Below are 26,103 nucleotides of genomic sequence, written 5' to 3'. Positions count from 1 at the left end.
AAATAACTCTGATTTTTCGTTCATAAGGTAAGACTAGCCGTACTTGCTATAATCGTCAATGAATGTACAAAAGTATAAGTTTCCTCCTAAAAAAGTACTCCTCATTGGACACCACACACATCACTGTGTATGAGCAGTAATTTAGGATCAGCTCTATGTGCTACTTCCTGTGGGAAAGATTGGCAAGCAAGTCTGCCAAGGATGCATCCTTCACAATTATATCTTTGTGGTGGATCAAGGTCTCATCAAGGTGAGGACGATCCTATAACGTCCCATGTGTTTGTAAAAGCATCAAAATAGCCAATAGAAGTATGGCCATACCTAGCATGCCACACTTGGGAATCTTTCATTGCATTAGAAGTGTTTACCAAACAAGAAACATCGCACTTGTCACATATATCCAATTTGTATAAACCAATGTGGTTAAAAAATCTAGTAAGCCTATCCAATGAAATTGAGAGCCATCAATCAATTTCGATGGAAATGAACTACTCCCTCATGTTTTTAACTGCATCACTCTAATGCCTACACATGGCTGCGAGAGTGTGGTAGACATTAAAACTAGATATCAATATAGATAAACTAGAACTTGACTCTCAAGATAAATGTTATAGACCATCTTTCAATTTGGGGGTCTTTCTCCATTATTATATGACATAAGCTCATTAGATCAATAAGACTATCTTGTATCCCCTAGTCCTCCATAATAAAGTCATTAGTGACCAATGGTTCATGGTGCAACCATTGGACCAATGTGGAACCATCAAGGTAATTCTCATAATATGCACCTTATATATATGTGCTAATAATCAATGTGTATAGGCATTGGTGTACAATCTTAGGGTGAAGCACTGATATCAAATTGCATGGTGGTAACATACTAGCTACTCATATCCAAGAGAAGGTGGTTTTTCTACTTGGTAAAAAGGACAATGAATGAGCCACATAACAAATGCTTGATGTTGCCAAGTAAACCTACAAGAGGCCAAGCCTTAATCTTGACAAGAGGCCTTTATTTGATTCGATGACGACGAGGCATCTTCGACTGCGGATGAGCCTGTAGACGCTAACGGCTGTCTGTACGTGAAACAATGTAAATATCGGTTGGTGGGCCGCAGAGTGGTGATTAGTGGCCCTCTTCATAGCAATTATCTCAAAGGTTTAAAAACGCCGTCAACTAATTAATGGAATTTCTCATTGTAGGCCCCTTTGTTAAGAAGGTCATTGCTTTGTAACTCGCAGCAATTGTACCTGTATTGTGTGTATGTCACATGAATAGTGTGTGCATTTATGGCACACATCTATCCAGTGTGTGCATTTATTGCATTTATGGCACACATCTACGATTTGTAGCTCGCATTTTTGAGAGCCATATTATGATATCATGAGGGGCTCTCTCATGAGAGTGCAGAAGTTTACAGTGCAATGAAATTATTCTTGATTTGGCATAAGTCTTTTTTTAAAAAGAATGCAAAAGTGATTTAATTAATGGTATCAAAGTATGATACAACACCCAAGGGTTAGTCTCTCAGCTTGCTTAGCTTCTTGCTTAGAAGCTTTGCAGTGGCTGATCTCTTCCTACTTGGCTAGTTTGCATGCTTCTAGAAGAAGTTCCTTAACTGAGGCTCTTGAGCTAGAGATATTTCTACCAATGCCATGATGTATCCTAGCATTCCTATTCTCCCAGATGGCATTGAGCATATAACCTTTGATGGTATGCCACATCTTGTAAATTGCTGGGTTCAACCTTCCTTTGCAACCAAGCAATGCTTGTTTCCAGTTGAGATTATCCACCACCCCACATTCATACAAAAGCTGTTTGACTTTGGTCCGCAGAGGGTGAACCTCCTTGCATTCCCACAAGGCATGCTTCATTGTTTCCTTTTTGCACCTACAAAGAGGACACCAGGGGTTGCCATCCTTCCACCTACATGTGAGTCCCCTCACTGGAAGCTTTAGATGCAGAATTCTCCACAGTAAGAGATCTAACCTCCCTGAAAACACACAGATAAATGGGTAGAAAGGCTAGTGACAAGATGGGACAAGGAGGGATGTAGACTAACACTTCAGTACTATAAGAAGAGATCCAAAGACACATGGAAGTCAACTGGTAGTGCAAAATGAGGCTGTGGGCCAGTTGTCTTTGAAGTTGCTCACTACGTGCAGCATATGCATCTCTTCCCTACTATATTTAGGGAGTTCCACTAATCTGGTGAGATTGTCCACTACTGTGCGTTCTTATCCCACATGTCACTGAATTTGGCTAAGCCCTTGGCTTCAATCTTTTTAGCTAACTTGTTGTTCATCCAGAGTGCTGGTTTTCCATCTTTCATAGCAGCCTTACTTAGCCAGATACTTTGCTCAAGGGAGGAGTCAGCCCTACCGTTACCTCTCCAATCTGCCTGAGCAAGTATCTCTTTCCAACTAGAGACCAGATGCTGCAGGTATGTTGATCCTTTTATCTTGATAGAGCCAAGATACATGAGCTTATCCATCCAGTGTGTATGGAGCCATCTATAACCCTCCACTCTTGCCTCTGCAATCTTCCACTTGGTGATAATTGCCCAGGGCTGATTGGACTCCATCTTGCCTATCCACTTATCCAGCAACTGTTTTGCTTTATCAGTGATGTTTGGCCCCCCATCATCTCTACTAGAGCAAACTTGTTCCCATGAAATAAATGACCAAGTTCTCTTGTCTGCAAAGGACCATAAAATTCTCTAAATTGCTTTGACAGCCTATCCCAATCTGCATTGGAGAATTTAATCATAGAAGCTACATACACTGGGAGAGCCAATAAGATGTGTCTCAATGCAATTATCCTTCCTGCCAGGCTTAGCCTCAAGTGGGCTCTGGATTGCACCTTCTGTCTAATTCTTGCTTGAAGCCATTCAAAGCATTGGTGAGATGTTAGACCAAGCCCCACTGGGCACCCAAGGTATCTGATTACATTTCCATGACCAATGTCCTTCAATTTGAAATCAACAAGACAATATGATCCTCCATCATAGCTCAGTTTAAGGCACTCAGTTTTTTGAGGTGCTATTTTGGACCCAGAAACACTACAAAACTGATCATATACCTGCACCAAAGCTGTCAAGCTCTCTTTCTCACATCTTACTATATTACTATTGTCATCAGCAAATAACTGACGGGCAAAGACTTTTCCTTGAGGCAATGGGAGTGGTTTAAGAGTCCCTTTCTGGATCAAGAGGTCTACATTTCTCAAGAGTGGATCAGTGGCCAAGGCAAATAGGAGTGGGGCCAAAGGGCAACCTTGCCTCACTGACCTGCTTAATTTGAGTTTGTTGGACACATAGCCATTCACTTGCACTGCTGCATGGGCATTGCAAAAAAGAGTCTTGACCATGCTTACAAACATTGTACCAAAGCCCACCCTCTCTAGGACAGCCAGCAAAAACTCCCATCCAACTCTATCATATGCTTTCTCAAAGTCCATGTTGACCATTACATACTCATCTGCCTGCTCAGTTGCCAATCTACTGCAATTATCACATTGAGGATAGCCTCATGGATACTCCTCCCCTAGACAAATCCATATTGCATGGAGTGGACTCTTTGACTTACCAATGTCTTGATCCTACCTGCCAAGGCCTTGGCCATAACCTTATAAACAGTATTCAACATGGTAAGTGGCCTGTAATTTCTGGCCTCCAATCTGTCTCCATTTTTTGGGATAAGCTTGATTAGACCTGTGTTTATACCCTCTGGCATATAACCATCTTTCCTGCATGCATTGAGGAGATCACACAAATCTTGTCCAGCATAGTCAATAATCTCTTGCAGTACTTCAGCCTGCAATCCATCTAGACCTGGTGCTTTTTCACATTTGAGTGATTTCACCACATGCTCAATTTCATAAAGTGAGAAGGGTCTGCCCAGTAGAAGTCTTTTCTCATCTGTAATCAACTGGTTCTAGGAACTGTCTTAATCTCTCTTGGTAGTCACCTGATGTATCCATTGGTGATCCTAGTACACTAGAGAGGCTCTCCACAAATACTTGCCTAATTTCTTCTTCATCTGAGGTTATTCTACCATCTGGGCATTTGATGGCACTGATGTATTCTGAATCCTTCTTGGCCCTCAAAGACTTGAAGAATACCCTGCTAGGAGTGTCTCCTACCTTTAGCCAATATAGTCCAGCTTGCACTCTGGCAGACTCAGCTTTTTTAGATTCCATCACTTTGGCATGCTCCTCCAAAATGTGAAGGAGGTGGAGCAGGTGAGGCTCTTGCATGCTTGATCCACATGCAGCCCTATCACAGTTGAGAACATATTCTAGCTTGTTCTCCTCTTTCCTCCTGGCCTTGGCCCTTTTCTTCCCTTCTCTCTTAGCTAGGGATGTGATAGCTTGGACACCAGCATCCCATCTGCTGTATGGGTCATTACCCTCATTCCTAGCTTCCAGCCATACATCCTTCAAATCCTTGCAAAAGGCTTCGTCTTTCAGCATAGATACATGAAACTTAAACAAAGGAGGGCCTTTGTTCACTCTTCTCTGAGTCTTGCTTCTGAATCTTAGCATCAAGGGGATATGATCTGATACTGAATGCATATGCAGTAGTTTGCCTTCCAATTCAGGATTTAGCCAAGAGGCTTGCTCTGAAGCATATATCCTATCTAGTCTTTTAGCCACAAATCCCCCCTGTACATGTCTATTACTCCATGTAGGTGCCAGCAATGCCTTACATCCATTTGCGAAGGCCAGATCTATTGCATCAAATTTTCTTATCCACTCCTTCCATTGCTGTGGTGCACTCTCCTCAGAATTTTCAAAGTTCCAGTCTCCTCCAAAGACGATAGGGATGTCCCATTCCAAGTTTAACAAAAGATCCCACATTTGCCTCCTCTCTGCCTCCACATTGGATGTATATACATTGACTAATCCAATCTCAGCCCCTTCTATGTCCACTTTGCAAGCAATTAATCTACCACAATCAGCATATATTACATCCCTGGCCTTGAATTTCTTGCTCCTGACCCTCTTGTTGCCTTGCTTACCAAGCACTCATACCCTTTGACTTGAATCTGCATCTGGCCCAATTTTGTTTCTTGAAGGATGAGGATATCAATACCCTCACTTCTGATCATCCTTCTTACATACTCTTGCCTTGCTTGAGATCACATGCCTCTTATGTTCCAAGAGGCCATATTGACTGCTTTACAGAACATATCACTCATTTCCAACAGGTGTGTGGGTGATGTTCTCCTCTCCCCTGCACTCCAACAGTACTGCAAACGGTTTGCTTTTGTTCCTTGCCTCTTTCTTGAGGTTAACTTTATCCTTGGGCTTGTTTGTGATATCTTGCAGAGCATTTTTCTGGTTGCTTTGGGGTTTTCCACTACCTTTCTTTTGACTGACAAGCTGCCAATCCTCTGCACCTTTCTCTTTTGATGTTGCATTGTGTGTCTGGTCTTGCTTGGAAGTAGCTGCTGCATGCTGCAGATTCTCGCTCTTGTCTTTGCCCTTCTGTTTTTCTTGCACCTCAGCTGATGAGGTCTGGGCCTTTTCAGTATGCACATCACTCTTACCAACAAAGGCATCTTGCTGCTTACTCTGGACACTGGAGTTATCCTGAAGTTCAGCTAGGAAATCCTTGGCATAATGCCCTTGGCCTCTACATTTAAAGCATGAGTCAGGGAAAGGTTGAAAGAAAACCTCCACATCCACCCTAAGACCAGCCATTGAGAATTGGATTAAGTCTGGTATCTCTTGTCTCCTGTCCCAGAGAATGCATGCCCTCTTGGCTGCTCTGCTCTCATACATACCCTCCTTAGGGACATGAAGCACCTTCCCAAGAGCACTTGCCATCTCCTTAACTTGATCCCAGAAGTAGTAAGGCAAGCCTAGGAATTCAACCCAGACTGGGCACTGATGTAGCAGAATCTCCTCAGGCTTGATGGCTGGAGACCATGGAAGAGAATAGACAATGTTCCCTCTATATGCTGCCACAGTTGCAAGGACAAAATCCCTCTGGGCCTCTGTTTCCACCATGGCTTGGTAGAAGCCCTTCCCAGCAAAGTGGAACTTGCATAAAGTGACCTTACTGCCATATACCTCCTGAAACCATCTCCTAAAGTCATCATCTGAGGGGGGCTTCCCCATGAAGTAGAGGTACAGCCCACATGCCATAGCCCTATTCAGCTCATTGATTGTTTTTCCAAGAGACAACTCCTTACCTGCCTGAAGCACTCTTTTCCCTTCTGATACCTTGGCAGACATCTTGCCCAAGTCTTGAGCCAGCTCCTGGTGGAGATATGCTCTTGCTTGCTCTGATAAACCACCATTCTGCACTCTCTCAGCATATCTTGTATGAATTGTTTCCATTCTGATGTCACCGCTTACCGTGCTCTACTCAACGCATGCCCACTTCTTGGCGGACCTTTGCCCACATGTGGTACCTGGGACCTCCAGTGGCCATATCAGCGTGCAGGGCACGCGCCCTTGGCTGGGGGACTGAATTGTCTGCTTTTCCTACTTCAGATTCAAAATGCAACCATGCAGGCTTCCAGCCCTATGCAACAGCTCCACAGCAAATCCTTTCTAATGCTCCTTCTTTCATTCGAAGCAAAAACCCGGCATCAACTTGGGCCGAGAAGAAGATAGTGAGCTTGTTCTCACTAATTTGGCATAAGTCTTGCTTACCTTTTAATCTTTAACTAGCTTTTTTTTTTTTTGAACAATAAAGTATTTATATTAACTATTCAAAGTCAAACAAAAACATCATTTATCACCCCAACACCCGACTATCCAACTCTGTCCTATATCACCCCCAAACCCACACTACTCTACAGTAACTCCTTTTTTATCTCATTTAAAATTTTACAAAGAAAATCCCATCTTTCATCTTCACATAAAAAACTCGATTGATCCCATGAGATCTGATATCCCAAACAGTAAGTAGGCCTCCATCATGGCCTCATTAGTACAGCCAGGGGAGATTGTTTTTCCAGGACTCCTCCATGCTTTGACCACACCTTAACAGTAGGTCTTGTGCCAACAGGGTTCTCAATAAAAGCCACGAAAGTACGACCCACTTGCTTTTCCTTGCAGTACCATCTCTGAGTTTTGGGCCCAAATCTGGGAGGCCTTTTCTTCTCAATCCAGCACCTCACCTGCATCCAACAAATCCACATTAAGGAAAAACCCCTAGTATGCATGAAGCTCTGCCAAGATAATAGGGACATAATCAAGGTACATTCCTCTGTAAATTCTGACTCAGCAAATCCAGCTCCATAGACCAAATTTTATTTACATTACATATAGACCAACACATGCAAATACATTTATACATCAACTCAGAATCCTGCAATCCTGTACATGTAGTCTTCAAGGACACAATTTCATTTCTACTGGTCCAGATTTCCCATAAAGTGTAATTTCTGACAATGTTAAAAACCAGTCCACTGAATTCATCACTGATTGCCCACTTTCCAAGAAGCCAGTCGTCCCAAAAGGTTTGCATATTTAAGCCCTTCCATATCCACCTAGTCATTTTACCCCAGGTACTCCTTAAGGCAGGGCAGTCCCAAAACACATGCTTACCACTTTCCATAGAAGACCTGCATCTAGGGCAAATACCACTAGCCATGTTTCTTTTATGCAATTTATACCCAATGGGAAGTGCCCACATACAAACCTTCCACAAAAAGACCTGAAATTTCTTGGGCACCTAACAGTTCCATATCAAGTGCCATCTCTTTTTCTAGCTAGCAACACTCCACTTTACATTCCATATTTTGTTACAGCACATAACATTAGCATCTCCCTTCCTCATAAGTGTATAAATGTCTTTAGTTTTACCATCCTTCAATTTGACCCCATTGATCCAGGACCAGTCCTTGATCCAGACTCAAATATATGTGGGTGTGGAACATAACTCACTGTGCAGCAACTCCAGCACCTGCATCATCAAGTCTTTCTCTTTTTTGGTTAGCTGAAACTCCAAAGATAGTAGATTTAACTCTTTCCATCTAGCGGCATCACTGTCCCAACAATCAGCCAGATGTCTAATGCCTTTGTTATTAAGACTCTTAGCCACTTCAGTATCCAGAGCAGCAAAGGGGGGGGGGGGGGGGGGGGGGGTCAAACTTGTGAGTCCACCATAACCCTAGTGAGAGCATGGAGTTCCCACCACCATCCCAAACCATAAGGCTCAGATTATCTTTCCAGCTGTTGCATAGCATTTTGCAAAAATAAGAGCATGTAATTTTCAGAGGAGCAAGTGAGAACAATTTGTCTATCTTAGTGAAGTTCCCCCATCTACCTTTGGCCAGTACGCGAAGAGGTGAGGAGGCTGAGGCGGTGTGCGTCAAAAGGAAATGTGTCCCTGATTAGCTTAACGAACGTCTCTGTAACTGTCACCAATTGGCCGACCATTTGGTCCATTCCTAGTTTTTGCGTCTCGTTCACTTGAGGCCAGGCCGGTGTCTCGTGTGAAGAGGCCAGTATTTTGCTGACATGGACGGGAGCCAGACTGGTGCCACCCGTGTGTTAGCAGGATGGTGTCGTATGGATGGGAGCCAGACCAGTGCCACCCGTGTATGACCTGGACTGTGTTCGATCCATGGGACTGTCACGCCATGGAAGAGCCAGTATTCGTGCCGTGTTTTACCTATGGGACTGTCACACCATAGGGAAACTCGTGCCTGGAACTGTGTCTTACCTATGGGACTGTCACTCCATAGGAAGACCAGGTTTTTATGTTTTATGTCGTGCCAGTTTTGTGCCGACAGATATTTTGTACTTGTTCCATGAACGGGAGATATGTCCATGTTACTTTTTGCACATGCACACATATTTTGCATGTTTGAAACTGTTTTCGTATGACATGTATTTGTGTGTTTGCTTGCTTGACGTGTTACTTACTGAGCGGGGACGCCTGCCAGTGAGTCGTGAAGTCTGCTCTGTATTCTGACGAGTTTCAGTGCATGTGAACAGGTGGTAAGTATATGGTACATGTTGTTTAATGTTATTTTATTCTAACCCCTTTATTTATAAGGTTAGGTGTTCACACTTATTTAAAAGTGGGCACCCACTTTGGGGCCAAGGTGGGGAGCCCCACTTTAAGTGAGTGTGGGGGTGGGCATGGTCACCTACCCCCACTAATCCCCCACATGCAAACGTGGGTATGACCAAGGTTAACTCCACTTTCAATTTTATTAAAAAAAAAGGGCCCCCTTCAAGCGTAGAATCCATCGCATCTTCTTGGCGTTGATTTTTCATCACCCATCGCTTCCTTCTTACGTAAACAACCGGCGACCAGCGCTTCGGCTTCTCACAAGCTGCGCATACCACAATCAGCAAGGCTGCGTTTCTGCATACAGCCAGCAGGCCGTGTCCATCAGCAGCAACAGGCGGCTTTTCTCTTGAGGCTGCGCTTCATCCTCCATACAGGCGACTGCACCATAAGGCTGACGGCTGCCTACTCTACAGGCTGTGTGTTTCATTTCCAGCCAGGCTGCGCTGCCCCTTGCAGGTGGATGTGTGCCCATTTCCAGCAAACGACTGCCCCTCATAACAAGGCTACCTGCCTTCTTTCTGCAGGCGACTGTGTGACCAACTTCAGTGGGTTACTCCTCTTCTCCTGCAGGCGCCTACTCCTCTTCCCAAGCAAGCGATCCCTTCTCCATACAGGAGGCTGTGCCTTCTATAAGGTGGCTGCACTTGTTGTAGCCAGGCGGCATCTTTCTTCATAGCAGGTTGCTCCTCCACACAGCAGCCAGGTCTCTATCCTTCCTGCAAGTGGATACTTTTTCTCTCACAGCAGGCGGTTGTACCCTTCGTGGTGGTGCTAGTCTTGATGCTACTACTTGAGGCAACTCTTTCTTCGACAAGGGTGGCTTCATAGTCTACACAAACACCACAAGTTTTGGTTTTTCTATCAACCATATACAAGTAAGTGATTTTCAGATTTGAGTAAAGTATTATATGTTTAAATCTGATAAGGTATTCATCCCTCTACGGCCACACCCGTTCGGTGCCGGGTTGTCCAAGCTGTATTGGCGAACCTCGGTCCAAAGGTGCTGAGATCGGGAGAGCCAGGCGTTAGTACGAGAGCGCCTGTTTGTGCGTGGTCTCGGAACACCAGTGAGGCGCTCTCCGCGGAGTCCAGTGAAAGCACAGGACCGCAGAGATTGGACCACACTAGTGGTCGTGCTGCTTCGAGTTTTCTTCATCGAAATCCGAGCCTATTCGTTTGGTACTGTTTTCATATGTACATGGACATTATCTGGTTCTCAGAACCCATGGAGCATTGTATTCATTAAATACTCCCAATAAATATATCATATATTGAGGGGGGGGTCGGCCCGTTCCGGCCCCAGTGCTGGTGTCCATCTTTCCATTTCTGTTCATTTAAATTCAAGTTGTTTTAAAGTGTCCATTTTAAATTTGTGGTTTTAAAGTTGTGCTATTAAGCGTGTGGGTGTCCAACAGAGTCCTTCCCACTTGACGGGATCGGTTTCATTGGTATCAGAGCACGGTTGTTTCCCTCTTCCTAGTGGGGAAACGAACCTGTGTACTGGACATCCCGCTTTTAGCAAACTTTGAACACAATGGACAGCCAAGGCAACCCTTTGGAAGTACCAAATTCGAGGGGTCCATCTAGTGCTTCTCGTGGGTCTGATGCCCTGCGTGGTAGACACAAGCCCCTTGAAAGGGTTATGGATAGTGAATCCAAGGGTCAACTGTCTCCAGGGAAGACACTTATGCTTGAACAAGACCCTGATGCTATGAGGGCTGAAATGGAACATATGAGAAAACTTTTGCAGGCTCAAGAGCAAGAATTAAAGTTTTTGCATGAAGATCCACATCTGCAAAGTGCTATTGAAGCCAGGAAGGCTGATGCTATGGTTGATGTAACCTTTGAATCAATGGCTCGTGAAGTGGGCAAGAAACCAAGGGAGTTGGCACTTGCCTATCTCCTTCGCAAAGGTGATATCAAAGAGGGGGATGACGGAGAGCTAAAATTCAGAAATCCACCTCGTTTGAAGCATGGAGATCCCGCATCCCAGAGGCTGAAATCTTTTATGCAAAAGGAAGAGGTGACTGTCACCTCTCGACATGCATCTTCTCCCCAAGGCACTAAGCCTGACAGATTTATGTATGCCAGTGCTCATGGAGGGCACGAAAGTCACATGCATGCAAGATATGTATCTCATGGTGACAGGTCTGCTTCCAGAAAAATTTTGCCTTCTGAGTTGTCTCATGGAGAGACTATGCTATATGCAGGTAAGTCGCATGCATCTGAGCTTCGAGTTCGTGGAGCACATGCCACCGTGCCCCATGAAGCTTCTTTGACGGCCCATGGAGCCCATGCAGACAGGGCTACCCCGTTGGATAAGGGGAAAAGAAAAAGAGAGGACCATGAGCCTCATGCCAGGAAGCTCAAGGAGTTCAAAGCAGGTGATAAATCTGTCAAATTTGATGTCTTTCATGGTGAACATGATGCCTCTAAGGTGTTAGCGTTTGTGGCACAGTTCGACATTGCTTTTAGCGATGAGGACTTTACAGAAAAGTCGAAGGTGCGCCATGCTAGCATGTTTCTGAAAGGCACTGCTGCCCATTGGTGGATCACTGAAAAGATCACCAAGGATCCCATCTCTACTTGGAAGGAATTCAAAGACAGATTTTATGCTCAGTTCTTGCCACCCAATGCAGAGCAAACTCTCACTCAAAAGTGGGATAGGCTGGAACAAAAAGATAATGAGAGTGTGCAACAGTATGTTAACAAATTTTGGAAAGTGTTGCTGGAAGTGACTCCCTTCATGCTAATCACCGAGGATGAAAGAAAGAGGAAGTTTCGTTCTGGATTGCAACCTGCATATAGATCGGGTATTGAATTGCACCCAAAACATACGTTGCAACAACTCACAGCTTCTGCCCTTGCTACAGAGCAATTGGTGCTCAAGATCAAGCAGGATCAAGGAGGTTCCAAGGCGAAGGACAAGGCTGCCCCAAATCAGCAAAAGGGCGGACAGCCATCTAAAAAGAACTTCCGGGAGCCTTACAAGGGTGGTAAAGCTGAAAATTACACATCCAAAGATCAGGGCCCAAGAAAGAACAAATTTGGATTAACCCCGGAGCAAAGAGAGCAATATGCTAAGGATGGAAAATGCTTTTCTTGTGGTAGCAAAGACCACATGTTTCGGCAATGCCCAGATCGCAAACCAAAGCACGAGGACAAGCACACCAAAGCAAATGTTCATGCAGTTCCTGATGTGCAAGGTAATACAGGTCATGATGCTAAAGAGCGTATGGTTTGCAAGGCTTGGGGGCAAATCAAGGATCAGCCCGCACTATTCATGTTTGATGACTGTGCAACTGACAATTTCATCTCTATGCAAATGGCAGCTGCATTGGGAATTGAGGTTGAAAACATGGGACCTCAGATTGAAGCTGAAGCTGCATTTATTGGTAAAGAGGTGCAGGTTACCCCTTTGATTGGGAAGTTGCGTATCCATATCCAGGGCTACCTTGACAATGAGCATTTCCTAGTTGCTCCTCTGAATGGATGTGATGTATTGTTGGGCAAGCCGTGGCACCATAGGCTTGAGCCCCGCAAAGACTACAAGTCCAATATGATTTCTTTTATGCATAAAGGCCGCATGCATTTTATTGATGCTGGCAAAGAAGGGGATTCCATCCCAGTTGTATCACACATCCAAATTAATAAAGCAATGAAAAAGAGTCTTTCAGCGTACTTGGTTTTTGTGCGTGATAGTCTTGTGCCAAATCATCAAAATGTGGATGCTATGTCTAATGATAGGCTGAATTTTCTTAATGCATTCAAAGACTGCTTTGCTGACTCGTTGCCAGGTGAATTACCTCCCCAAAGGCCCGAAGATCACCGTATAGATCTTGTGCCAGGTAGTTCTCCACCTAACAAACCCGCATACCGAGTGAGTGCTGCACAACAAGAAGAAATTATGAAGCAGGTAAACGAGCTTTTAGAGAAAGGTTTGGTTCAGCCCAGTTCCTCACCTTACTGCTCTCCTGTGCTTCTAGTTCAAAAGAAGGACGGATCATTCCGTATGTGTGTAGACTATAGAGCTTTGAACAAGCTTACCATCAAGAACAGATTCCCAATTCCGCGTATTGATGATATCTTGGATAAGCTTGATGGCTCAGCTTGCTTTAGCAGACTTGATTTGAAGAGTGGTTATCACCAGATACGCGTGGTGCCACAAGATGTCCATAAGACTGCATTCAGGACAGCCTTCGGATTATATGAATTCTTGGTAATGCCTTTTGGTCTCACCAATGCTCCTGCTACTTTTAATCGAATGATGGATAGGATATTCCGATCCCATCGCAAGTTTACAGGAGTCTTCTTTGATGATATCTTGGTTTTCTCCAAGAATGAGCAGGAACACAGAACTCATTTGGTCACAGTGTTCGAAGAGTTGCGGAAGCATAAACTTTTCGTCAATGCCAAGAAAAGTGAGTTTTTCCTTTCTGAGATTCATTATCTGGGACATATTGTATCCAAAGATGGAGTTACAATGGATCCTGCAAAGATAGAGACTATTCGGAATTGGCCCGAATTGCAAAATGTACATCAAGTACGTAGTTTTCTGGGATTATGTTCGTACTACAGGCGTTTCATAAGACATTTTGCTATGATTGCCACTCCTCTACATGATCTCACAAAGAAGAAAACTGTTTTCAAATGGACTTCAAAGGAACAGGATGCTTTCTTGCAGCTCAAGCATGCGATCATATGTGGTCCAGTATTGATTGTTCCTGACTTGCACAAGTCATTCGTGGTTGAATGTGATGCTTGTGGTGATTGCATAGGAGCTGTCCTAAATCAAGAAGGGCATGCAGTTGCATACGAGAGCCGTCGTTTGCATGATGCCGAGCTTCATATGGATATCTATGAGAAAGAGCTCTTGGCTGTAATTCACGCCTTAAAGATTTGGAAACACTACCTTCTTGGGGCTGAATTTGTAGTCAAGACAGATCATCAAAGCTTGAGATACTTCCTATCTCAAACCAAGCTTTCAGAGAAGCAGATGAGAATGGCAAATTTTCTTTCCATGTTTCATTTTCAGATTGTGCATACTCCAGGAAAGAAAAATGTGGTGGCCGATGCACTATCTAGGAGGCCTTATGTTGCTGCAGTCTCAGTGGCCTCTCATGGAGATTTATCTGCTATGAGAGATTTGTATCATTTGGATGCTGATTTTTGCCATATATGGACTGATTTGATGGCTGGTCATTCACATGCCTCTTATGTTATCAACGAGGGTTATCTCATGAAGGATAATTGCCTATGTGTGGTGAAGGATTTGCGTCCAAAGGTTATGGACGAATGTCACGCTCCACCATATGCTGGTCATAGAGGTATTATGCCTACTACTCGCATGATTCAGAGGTATTTCTTTTGGCCAAGCATGCGTAAAGACATTGAGGCTTATGTGCGTGCATGTATCACTTGCCAAAAGGTGAAATTTGATAGGCAAAAGCCTCCAGGTTTGCTTCAGCCATTGCCTATTCCCTCGCAACCTTGGGAAAGTATCACGATGGATTTTATTATGGATTTGCCTAGATCCCAGCATGGGAATGATGCTATTTGGACTATTGTGGACAGGTTTAGCAAGCAAGCTCACTTCTTGCCCGTCAAGAAAACCATTAAAGCTGATCATATGGTAAAGCTTTTTCTTGCTAACATTTTCAAGCATCATGGTATGCCTAAATCCATTGTTGGGGATAGAGATCCCAGGACTACAAGCCTATTTTGGAGGGCTTTATTTGATAATATGGGTACTAAGCTTGAGTTTTCATCAGCTTATCATCCCCAAACGGATGGCCAAAGTGAAGCTGCAAATTCAGCCGTGTTGGATTTATTGAAATGTTATGTGGCAGATCAAAAGAGTGCATGGGAGAAGTATCTTCCACTTGTTGAGTTTGCCTACAACAATACGATCCATGCTTCCACAGGAAAGGCTCCGTTTGAGATTATTTATGGCAGAGTGGTCTTGCCACCCATCCTTCGTACAAAGGATGAGATTTTTGCAGCTGATGAATCTGTTCGTGACTTGGATGTTGCCTTTGGTCAGGTGCGGACAGCCATTGCAAGATCTCAGGATAAGCATAAAATGGCTGCTGACAAGCATAGAAGGGACATGGAAGTCCAAGAAGGTGATTGGGTATTGCTGAAATTTGAGAAGGCTAGGCTTCGGAAGAGGCCAGGACGAGAAGGATCATATCCTAAGCTTTCTCCTCGCTATTATGGACCCTTCAAGGTGATTCAGAAGATCAATGAAGTGTCCTACAGGCTTGCTTTACCTAGTCATTGGAAGATTCACAATGCTTTTCATGTGAGTCTATTTCGGAAATATGTGGGGCCAGATCCTGATGAGCCTGTCACAGAAGATCCGCCAGAAATTGAAGAGCTTGAGGAGATCCTCCAGCCAAAACAGATTGTTTTTCACAAGGAGAGAAAGCTACCTGCAGGAAAGCTTTCCAGAAGATACCTTGTGAAGTTTAAGAATTATTTGCCTATTGATGCCAAATGGGTAAATGAGGATTATTTTGCAGATTATCCGCAATTGCTGCAGGCATATCTTGAGGCTTTTAAGTTGAGGTCAACTCTTTAGAAGCCCGGGGGGATGTCACCAATTGGCCGACCATTTGGTCCATTCCTAGTTTTTGCGTCTCGTTCACTTGAGGCCAGGCCGGTGTCTCGTGTGAAGAGGCCAGTATTTTGCTGACATGGACGGGAGCCAGACTGGTGCCACCCGTGTGTTAGAAGGATGGTGTCATATGGACGGGAGCCAGACCAGTGCCACCCGTGTATGACCTGGACTGTGTTCGATCCATGGGACTGTCACGCCATGGAAGAGCCAGTATTCGTGCCGTGTTTTACCTATGGGACTGTCACACCATAGGGAAACTCGTGCCTGGAACTGTGTCTTACCTATGGGACTGTCACTCCATAGGAAGACCAGGTTTTTATGTTTTATGTCGTGCCAGTTTTGTGCCGACAGATATTTTGTACTTGTTCCATGAACGGGAGATATGTCCATGTTACTTTTTGCACATGCACACATATTTTGCATGTTTGAAACTGTTTTCGTATGACATGTATTTGTGTGTTTGCTTGCTTGACGTGTTACTTACTGAGCGGGGACGCCTGCCAGTGAGTCGTGAAGTCTGCTCTGTATTCTGACGAGTTTCAGTGCATGTGAACAGGTGGTAAGTATATGGTACATGTTGTTTAATGTTATTTTATTCTAACCCCTTTATTTATAAGGTTAGGTGTTCACACTTATTTAAAAGTGGGCACCCACTTTGGGGCCAAGGTGGGGAGCCCCACTTTTAAGTGAGTGTGGGGGTGGGCATGGTCACCTACCCCCACTAATCCCCCACATGCAAACGTGGGTATGACCAAGGTTAACTCCACTTTCAATTTTATTAAAAAAAAGGGCCCCCTTCAAGCGTAGAATCCATCGCATCTTCTTGGCGTTGATTTTTCATCACCCATCGCTTCCTTCTTACGTAAACAACCGGCGACCAGCGCTTCGGCTTCTCACAAGCTGCGCATACCACAATCAGCAAGGCTGCGTTTCTGCATACAGCCAGCAGGCCGTGTCCATCAGCAGCAACAGGCGGCTTTTCTCTTGAGGCTGCGCTTCATCCTCCATACAGGCGACTGTACCATAAGGCTGACGGCTGCCTACTCTACAGGCTGTGTGTTTCATTTCCAGCTAGGCTGCGCTGCCCCTTGCAGGTGGATGTGTGCCCATTTCCAGCAAACGACTGCCCCTCATAACAAGGCTACGCTGCCTTCTTTCTGCAGGCGACTGTGTGACCAACTTCAGTGGGTTACTCCTCTTCTCCTGCAGGCGCCTACTCCTCTTCCCAAGCAGGCGATCCCTTCTCCATACAGGAGGCTGTGCCTTCTATAAGGTGGCTGCACTTGTTGTAGCCAGGCGGCATCTTTCTTCATAGCAGGTTGCTCCTCCACACAGCAGCCAGGTCTCTATCCTTCCTGCAAGTGGATACTTTTTCTCTCACAGCAGGCGGCTGTACCCTTCGTGGTGGTGCTAGTCTTGATGCTACTACTTGAGGCAACTCTTTCTTCGACAAGGGTGGCTTCATAGTCTACACAAACACCACAAGTTTTGGTTTTTCTATCAACCATATACAAGTAAGTGATTTTCAGATTTGAGTAAAGTATTATATGTTTAAATCTGATAAGGTATTCATCCCTCTACGGCCACACCCGTTCGGTGCCGGGTTGTCCAAGCTGTATTGGCGAACCTCGGTCCAAAGGTGCTGAGATCGGGAGAGCCAGGCGTTAGTACGAGAGCGCCTGTTTGTGCGTGGTCTCGGAACACCAGTGAGGCGCTCTCCGCGGAGTCCAGTGAAAGCACAGGACCGCAGAGATTGGACCACACTAGTGGTCGTGCTGCTTCGAGTTTTCTTCATCGAAATCCGAGCCTATTTGTTTGGTACTGTTTTCATATGTACATGGACATTATCTGGTTCTCAGAACCCATGGAGCATTGTATTCATTAAATACTCCCAATAAATATATCATATATTGAGGGGGGGGTCGGCCCGTTCCGGCCCCAGTGCTGGTGTCCATCTTTCCATTTCTGTTCATTTAAATTCAAGTTGTTTTAAAGTTGTCCATTTTAAATTTGTGGTTTTAAAGTTGTGCTATTAAGCATGTGAGTGTCCAACAGAGTCCTTCCCACTTGACGGGATCGGTTTCAGTAACCATGTTAAAGGCAAGGTATGCTTGAAGCTGAGCTTGGATTTTATGAGAAGTCAGGTAGGGTTATTCTCAATGTGTAGCGTGTTTTTGTTCTATCCAGGCAAACCTCCATCGAAGGGAGAATTAGGTAGGTGGTTGCAGGAAACTATCTTGCATGATTGTGCTGTGTCTAAGATCTTCTATCTTGGCAAGGGGTTTTTAACTAGCTTTCTTAATGATGAAACTAGCTACTTACTATGAAATTATTTATTTCATTATTAGTTTCTTCCATATCTTTTAATCTTTAAAGTTCTAGCTTTCTTAATGAGAAACTAGTTACTTACTATGAGCTTCTATAGGTTCCTAGAATACCCACAATGTGGAATCTAGGGAGACTATCTTTGTCTTCGATGCTCACATTGATGGGGCAGCTCGTTGTGGAAATATCCCGCCCAGATCTTCGAGTTATTGAGGTGGGCTAACATCCTAACAATGCATTTTTTTGTATCTAGTAGGCCACTTGAGATGAGTGAGGAGAAGAGTTCTTGGCTAGATGCTCCATGGGGGTAGGCCCAAGAATATATGGATGAAGCTCTTGATGTAGAGGAAGCATACTGGTGTAATTTCTAACCTAGGCTAGAAACTGTTAGAAGTCATCTCCTGTCTATTTTTATACACCAGGGCCTTTGTTGTGGGTGTGCCCGCCCTTATGAGGTGTTTTATCATTTTTCCTCACTCCCCGTATTTTTTTCCATTTTTCGGTGGTGTGGATGGTGCCAGATGTTGGCAGGAGTCTCTGACTGTCCATTCAGCAGTCGTGTGGCTGGCCGACTGCCCAATCAGCAAGCGTGGAGTATTTACTGCTGGCCGACTTGCTTTATGCAGTCGTGGAGGTGTTTACTGCTGGCCGACTGCTTCATGCAGTTGTGGAGAGCCACCAGCACTGGCCGACTGCATGCATGGGGCATATAAATAGGCCCCATGCTCCCCACCACGTTCTGTATCATTCCTCGGGATCTTCTTGTGTATATAGAGCAGAGTTACACGCCTCTATCTCTCTCTCTCTTGTGCTGTGATTTTCTGCACTGTGTTTTGCTCTTGTGTTCCCAGATCTGGTCATCATCTCCGCTGCATATTCTGACATGGTATCAGAGCCTAGGCTCTAGATAGTTCTTGGGATTTGTGTGAGCAAGAGGGGGACTGCTGTGTTGCTGATTGGTGGACCGTACGGGACTGTTCGGGAAGAGGAGAAGCAAGAGGACGGCAGGCTGATTTGCTGGACAGCCACTTGCAGGTGTTACTTCTTCTTTGTTCCCACCCACCCACCCTTTTCAGAGTACATCCCGGCAATGGTAGATCTGTTTGAGATGTCCGAGAGGCATGTGAAGATCCCGACACTCCCCATGTTCCCGGTGGACCGTCAGTTGGACAGGAGCAACTACGGCATATGGAAGGTTATGATGGAATCTGTTCTGGAGTCTTACGACCTCGCTGATTTCATCGTTGTTGGGGTTCCACGGCCGGCAGTAGAGGAAGGGGAGTTACCGTCGATCCGAAAGGACCGGGAGGCTCAGACACAGATGTGGGATCGTGTCAACGCCAGGGTCCGTTCGTTTATCGTTCTCAACTGCACACCGCAGGTAATCAATCATGTAAAGCATATGACGCTGGCCAGAGGTATATGGCAGCGTTTGGCCTCTCTTTACAACAGGGTATCGCCCATGAAGAGGATTTCCTTGGAAGTACAAATGCGGGTTATGAGCCCTGCAAAGTCGTCGACGATGCGGGAGCATATTAACAAGCTGCAGGCTCTTCAGCAAGAAGTTCTTCAGGCTGGGCAGGAGATATCGTCAGAGGACATGGCCATAACGTTTCTGTCGCACTTGCCCTCTCATCACACTGCTCACAAGGATCAACACCTGTTACGGTGCAAAACCAAGTCATGGAAACCTGCTGAAGACCACGCAAGGCCTTCTGAAACCTGTCAAAAACCCCCTCTGAATCCGGAACCACAAAGCCTGGAGAAACCACCTCCTTCTGCAAGTAATCAACTGCCACCTGCCTGGCTTTCCAAAAGGTCCCCGTGGAAAGAACATCCTCATCTACTACAGGAGGTTCTTTGTCCCGAATACTACGAGACATCAGAGCATAAGTTACCTGTTCAGTTTCCTCTAACTGACGAATACAAGAACTACCAACATCAGTAGTGGTGAGTTCCTGCCAACTGCTGCCATCTACTGGCAAGCTATCCACCATCTGGTCATGGAAAGCCTGCACCTGCAGCGTATCCACACTTAAGTGGCCATTACCGGACTGCCACTCATCACAAACCTGAGGACCTGGGAGAGAGAGTACTGAAAGCTTGTAAACTCCATTCTCCACTCCGCCTTCCCAAACCACTTGGCCTGTTGCTTTGTCCCGGAGAGCAACAAAGTGCTCATCAAACTCCACCCGTACGCCAGTCTTGCAAACCTGATGCACTGACAACAGATGAAGCAGATGACTCTTTGGGAGGCAGGATTGCATTTCCTGTGGTTTCTGCGGCATGCGAAGGATCGTGGACTCTTATACACAGGAGGGGGATTGTTGGATGGAGTCCGACTCCACGGTTGGAGTGACTCAGTTTGGGGAGGAGATCCGGACACGAGGAGATCTACTTCAGGCCCAGGAGCTGTTTTACGGAGCAGTAAGAGACAATCATCTTTTGCCTTGTCGAGGACAGAGGCAGAGTACCGGGCTGTTTGTGATACTGCTTGTGAGGTGGTGAGGATGCAGAGGTTGCATTGCACGTTTGGGCTTCCACTGAAGGTACCCATGGTCATCCAGAGGCACTTTGTTCGTGAACAGATCGTTGCTGATGACATCTTGCTAGAGTTCTGTTCGACGGAGGACACTACGGTGGACCTCTTCACAAAGTCGCTATCTCAGGATTTGATCAGGCGGCACCCCAACTCCCTGTGGTTGGTTTCACGGCCAGGAGCTGAGAGGGGGTGTTAGAAGTCATCTCCTGTCTATTTTTATACACCAGGGCCTTTGTTGTGGGTGTGCCCGCCCTTATAAGGTGTTTTATCATTTTTCCTCACTCCCCGTATTTTTTCCCATTTTTCAGTGGTGTGGATGGATGCCAGATGTTGGCAGGAGTCTCTGGTGGCTGGCCGACTATCCATTCAGCAGTCGTGTGCCTGGCCGACTGCCCAATCAGCAAGCGTGGAGTATTTACTGCTGTGGCCGACTTGCTTTATGCAGTCGTGGAGGTGTTTACTGCTGGCCGACTGCTTCATGCAGTCGTGGAGAGCCACCAGCGCTGGCCGACTGCATGCATGGGGCATATAAATAGGCCCCATGCTCCCCACCACTTTCTGTATCATTCCTCGGGATCTTCTTGTGTATATAGAGCAGAGTTACATGCCTCTATCTCTCTCTCTCTCTTGTGCTGTGATTTTCTGCACTGTGTTTTGCTCTTGTGCTCTTCAGCTCTCCTCTAGTGTCAGCTGATCTCACATACACATCCCCAAAGCCTTCCTGGAGCCTCTCCTGACTGAACCAAACTAATTTCTGCCTCAAAATTCTGACTTAGAAGTCGTTACAGAAACAGAACTTTCCACAAGGGTCTACAGACTCTCTCAGGCCTTCAGGCTACATTAATCTTGAAAGGATATCACACTATAAACCTTCTACTGACTACACTTGATCTACAGCTTCCTCCGAAAGACTAACAAATCTGATCCAGCTGAATTAGAACTCCTCCCCAATGGGTCAGCTAGCACTTCCAGATGCCCAAACCACTCAAACCACATAAGGTCACATCACAAGGTCTGAAAGCAGAGTCACTCCATGCATAGAAGTACTCAGAACACAAAACCTTTCAACTGCTGACAACTCTGACTATAAACACCAGACCCAGAAACACTTCTTACCCACTCAGATAAATCAGTTTAAGATCCCCACACTTCCAGCTGATGGTTCTGATGTTCTGCTCTAACACAGAGCCATCTCTATACACTTTCTCTTCTGATTCTGACTCAGAATCAGTTCTGACACAAAAAACACTTGATTTGCCCACTCAAGGATCCCTCCTCCATAATCTCACTCAACACAACACAAATAAAGCAGCAAGGCACAAAACGCACCAAACCCCAAAGAACTCAAGCTCAAAACACTGTATCCTTCATTCAAACCAAACAAACAGTCTCAACAAGCGTGAGACCTTGGGCTTCAAAGAAAATTAAAGAAAGCACAAGAAACTTTCAAGGTCTTCCACAGATAGACCCACAACCTCAAACTTCATAGCATCATCCTCATCCTCTACTAACCGGCTTCCAACAACTGACAAACAGCTACAATCGAAGAAGTTCTGATCTGGATCATGTCTCTAACAGAGGTTCTTCTCAAAGAACCCAGGAAACACCTTGGCCAATTCTCCAGTCGACTGCCTCTAATTTAATCGAAAACCCTCACTGCACTGTCTTCACTACAAACTAAAAAAAGGCTACAGGATCTCTAACCTACATGTTCCATGATGAAAAATAAACCTACAGGAGACCCCTCTACTGCAGATTATGCTCTCCTCTCTCTCTCTCTCTCTCGTGATCTCTAGCCACCGCAATTGGAGAGTCCTCAAAAATGATCATCCTCCTGCTTCTTCAACCTGTGTTGCCACCTTGAATTCTTCTAGAAGATATCCCCACCAAGCTCTTACGATCTCCCATTTTCATTTGGCACACCTGCTCAATCACATTTGATCGCCACGTTTCTTTCATTTTTCGGGACACAATCCTCATCGTCATATACACATATCTTACTTACATTATGTTTGGACAGGGCTCTGGATTCCGCTCACAATGTGTTATGGGACACTTATAGCAAGAGACGCATAATTTAATGAAGAATGTTGCATAAATTACATAATTCAACTGGAATTGTGCACAATATTTGATTTTGGAAGTGTGCATAATTTGACTAGAATTATGTGCAATTTGACTAGAATTGTGTGGGATTGGATGTGACAAATAATACACGATTTGAGAGTCAAATGATGCAAAATTCAACCAAGAAAGGTAAATAGCTAAGAATAGCGAGCTATTCATTTATATTCTTTGTAGATCATAGGCAATGTTATATCTTGTCAATGATCCTTGGTTGCAACATGGATTACATGATGGTTTCTTCCACTCTTGGAGTTTGATTCACAATCACTGTAAAGGAAAGGAATGCAACATGTTCTAGGCTCACCATATATCATGGATTCCTAATGACAAGCCCACCATGGGAATCAATTATGGTCTCCCAAATGAGTGCTTATTCAAGATAGACAGGGTGCCTGATTGGAGTGATGAAATATCTTAATACTTTATAAATGGTTTTCCGCGCAAGATGACCATTGAACAAGAATAAGATATGATAGCTTATCAAGCTAGTAACACCATATCAATTAATAGTGGGACAATTATATAAGTTAGGTAAAGATGATATTTTACGAAGATGTGTTTGTGAGGATAAATTTATACATATGTTAGAAGTACACACTTCGAAATTGCAGGACACTTTGGTATGGGGAAGTGCCATCACAAAAGGTTCTCTAAGCAAGATTATGGTTGCCAACACCATTTGGTGTGATGCAATGAATTTTGTCAAAGTTTACGATGAGTGTCAATGATTTGGATTTGATGTACCATGCAAAGGGATAGAATGCCCCTCTCTCCATTTATAGTGCTGCGACCCTTTGAGAAGTGGGAAATTGATTTTATAGGACTCAATAGTCCTCATTAGCCCTATCGCACATAAGATCTAAGCCTACTACATTATAGTAGATGCGACAAATTATTTCACTAATGGGCAGAATTCAAGGCTACTAGGAACACCAATGCTTGTGCCACTGCTAAATTCTTATACAAGCAAGTCATTTTCAAGTTTTTATACCCTTTGGAGATAGTAACTAGCCAAGGGTCACATTTTGTCATTGAGGTAATTGATAGTCTCATGAAAGGCTTCACACAAAAAGTCATCACCTTACTATATCCACAAGCCAATGGGGTTAGGGGGAGCGTACTAACAAAATCCTATGTGGCGTTTTGAAAAGATCGTTCAAGCCAATAAAACAGATTGGGAACACAAGCTTATAGCTGCACTATGGGCTGATCATTAAGTAGCAACTAGTTATACCCCGTTTTAGTTAACCTATGGGGTTGATGTGATAATGTCCATGGAATATATCATTCCCAGTTTTAGAATTTCTATTTAGTGAGAGGTTAACCAAAAATTTTATGACTGACAGGATGACTTGGAAAAACTAGAAGCAACTAGATTATTAGCCATACATGGGCTAATGGTAGAAAATCTCCAGGGCAAAAATTGGTTGACCAAAATGTTAAAGATAAGGAGATTAAAGAGGACAATCTAGTGTTGTTATTTGGAGTGTTACAAGACACTAAGTGAACATAACCGAGCAAGATCCAAACTCGAGTGATTGCAAAAAACCATATAGTGCTCTAGGTGATGGATCCCCACATCCATTCAAACCACCGGGTCTTGTTATAGCTTCTGAATGTATTGACACATATTTTCATTTTAGAGTGCTCAATTCAACATGCAATCATAAAGGTGAATCACGCAACATACTCAGAGCACTGAAATAATTACAAAAATATGCAAAACAACCAATGCTTGCTCACCCTATAACCATGTGGTTTGCAAACACCTCGAGGAAACATGGGATTGGACAACAATGACCTCCAGGAAAGTCTAAACCACATGACGGTACAGACGAACACTCCCCAGTTTGTAATAAATGCGGTTTTAGCCTGATCCTCCGGTGCCATCTGCACCTGGTTATACCCATTGAACCCATCCAAAAAAGAGTAAATGTCATGGCCTACTACATCATCCAAGTTACTATCAATGTACGGCAAGGGAAAAGGATCCGGAATAGTGGCCACATTCAGCTTGCGGTAATCCACTCAAACCCGCATTTCTTGTTCTTCTTGGGTACTATAACAATTGGGGATATCCATTCTGCTTTATCCACCGGAGCAATAAATCCCACTCGCAATCAATCTATCGAATTCTTCCTTAACCTGCTTAGCCACATGGGGATTCATCCTGTATCTCTGCTGCCTAACAGGTACCGCATCAGGCTTCAAATTGATCTTATGCTGGTAAAACTTCGGGTCCAAACCCTTCATATCAGAGTAATCCCATGCAAACACATCCTTGAATTCCCGCAAACAGGTTAATCAGATCTTTCCGAAACTCCACTGGAAGAGCAGCACTAATCTTCACAGGTTTGTCTTTCCACGACTCACCCAAGTTTATTGTCTGCAATTCCTCTTCCTTGGCCCTAGTCACCGTTTGCATCTGTTTCTCAAAATTCCTTTCCTGTAGCAATATCTCTTTTATGTCCAACTCGACCAATTCATCAGCAAGTTTCTGATTATCCTCGCCTTCTGCTTTGCTTTTGGCTTCCTGAAAAGATTGATACCCCTATTGAATTTCTTTAGTATCAATAACACAGAGTGACACCAGATCCTCATTAGTTGCCATAAACACCGCTTCCTCATCGTCATCCAAGCCTTCCACCATATTGACAGTCTCCGCAATGATCGGTCTGGTAGCAGCAGCAGCCGCACCGCTCTTCCAGAGTTACCTTAACTTTCTTCTTCCCCCTGCGGAGTGTCAGCACATTTGTTTCCCAGTTATGCTTAACTCTCGCCTACCTGAGCCAAGGCTGTCCCAGCAACAAATTTAAATCAACCTGAGCTCCTTCCATATCTAGGACCACTAAAGACAATCGGAACTGTATTCCAGCCAACTCCACCACCATATCCCGCAAAATTCCCAGAGGATGCACCCGCCTTTGATCTGCCATCCGAACCAAAAAAGGTGCTGCCTCCCATTGCATTAAGTCATACTTCCGACAAGTAGCGGTGATTATGATATTGACTCCAGACCCACCATCCAACAGCACTTGATCAATCAGATGTCCTCTATACTTCATTGTAGTTACCGGAATACAAGTGTTTGACAGTGGTACCGCATCCACCGGGCCTTCCATCTGCTGAACCGCATGGCTTGCGGGTTCTTTCGCATGTTGTTTCCTTTGGTTAGTAATCTGATCTCTGAATGCGGGTACCAGCTCCAACAGCTGCCCCAGTAGTATAGTGATGGGATACTGCCATAAAGATGGGATTTTCGGAGTCGAAGTCAAACTCGGTACCTTGATAGTCTCATTGCTCAATCCCCTTTGTTGGCTAATGTTTTCCGGCATGTCCACTCTCGTTGTGGTACCCTGTCTACTGGTATTACTTTGAGAAACAACTAGATACGATTAGTTACGTTATTTAGTTTTAAATCTTGAGAAGACCTTGTTCTGTGG

At 44.6% G+C, this 26,103-nt stretch overlaps 1 protein-coding gene across 3 annotated transcripts; it reads right to left on the bottom strand.

Annotated features, from left to right (window-relative positions):
- Positions 1-1,454: 1,454 nt before the first annotated feature.
- Positions 1,455-22,583, bottom strand: LOC147622296 (uncharacterized). 3 transcript variants are annotated; one of them, XM_086823397.1, is made up of 2 exons: positions 22,539-22,583; positions 1,455-7,137 (listed from the first exon to the last, which is right to left on the bottom strand). In XM_086823397.1, the coding sequence occupies exon 2, from the start codon at positions 6,347-6,349 to the stop codon at positions 5,195-5,197; it is 1,155 nt and encodes a 384-aa protein (XP_086679523.1). In that variant the 5' UTR covers positions 6,350-7,137; positions 22,539-22,583; the 3' UTR covers positions 1,455-5,194. The 3 variants fall into 3 exon arrangements, with proteins under 3 accessions (XP_086679523.1, XP_086679522.1, XP_086679521.1); XM_086823396.1 differs by having other exon boundaries at positions 22,009-22,568; XM_086823395.1 differs by having other exon boundaries at positions 22,046-22,568.
- Between the last annotated feature and the right edge of the window lie 3,520 nt (positions 22,584-26,103).

This window comes from Cibotium barometz, chromosome 29 (assembly GCF_041138505.1).
Source record: "Cibotium barometz isolate CiBa-2024 chromosome 29, ASM4113850v1, whole genome shotgun sequence".
Lineage (NCBI taxonomy): Eukaryota > Viridiplantae > Streptophyta > Polypodiopsida > Cyatheales > Cibotiaceae > Cibotium > Cibotium barometz.
Note: the sequence above shows the minus strand (reverse complement) of the source record. Positions and strands in the feature narration are given on the sequence as shown.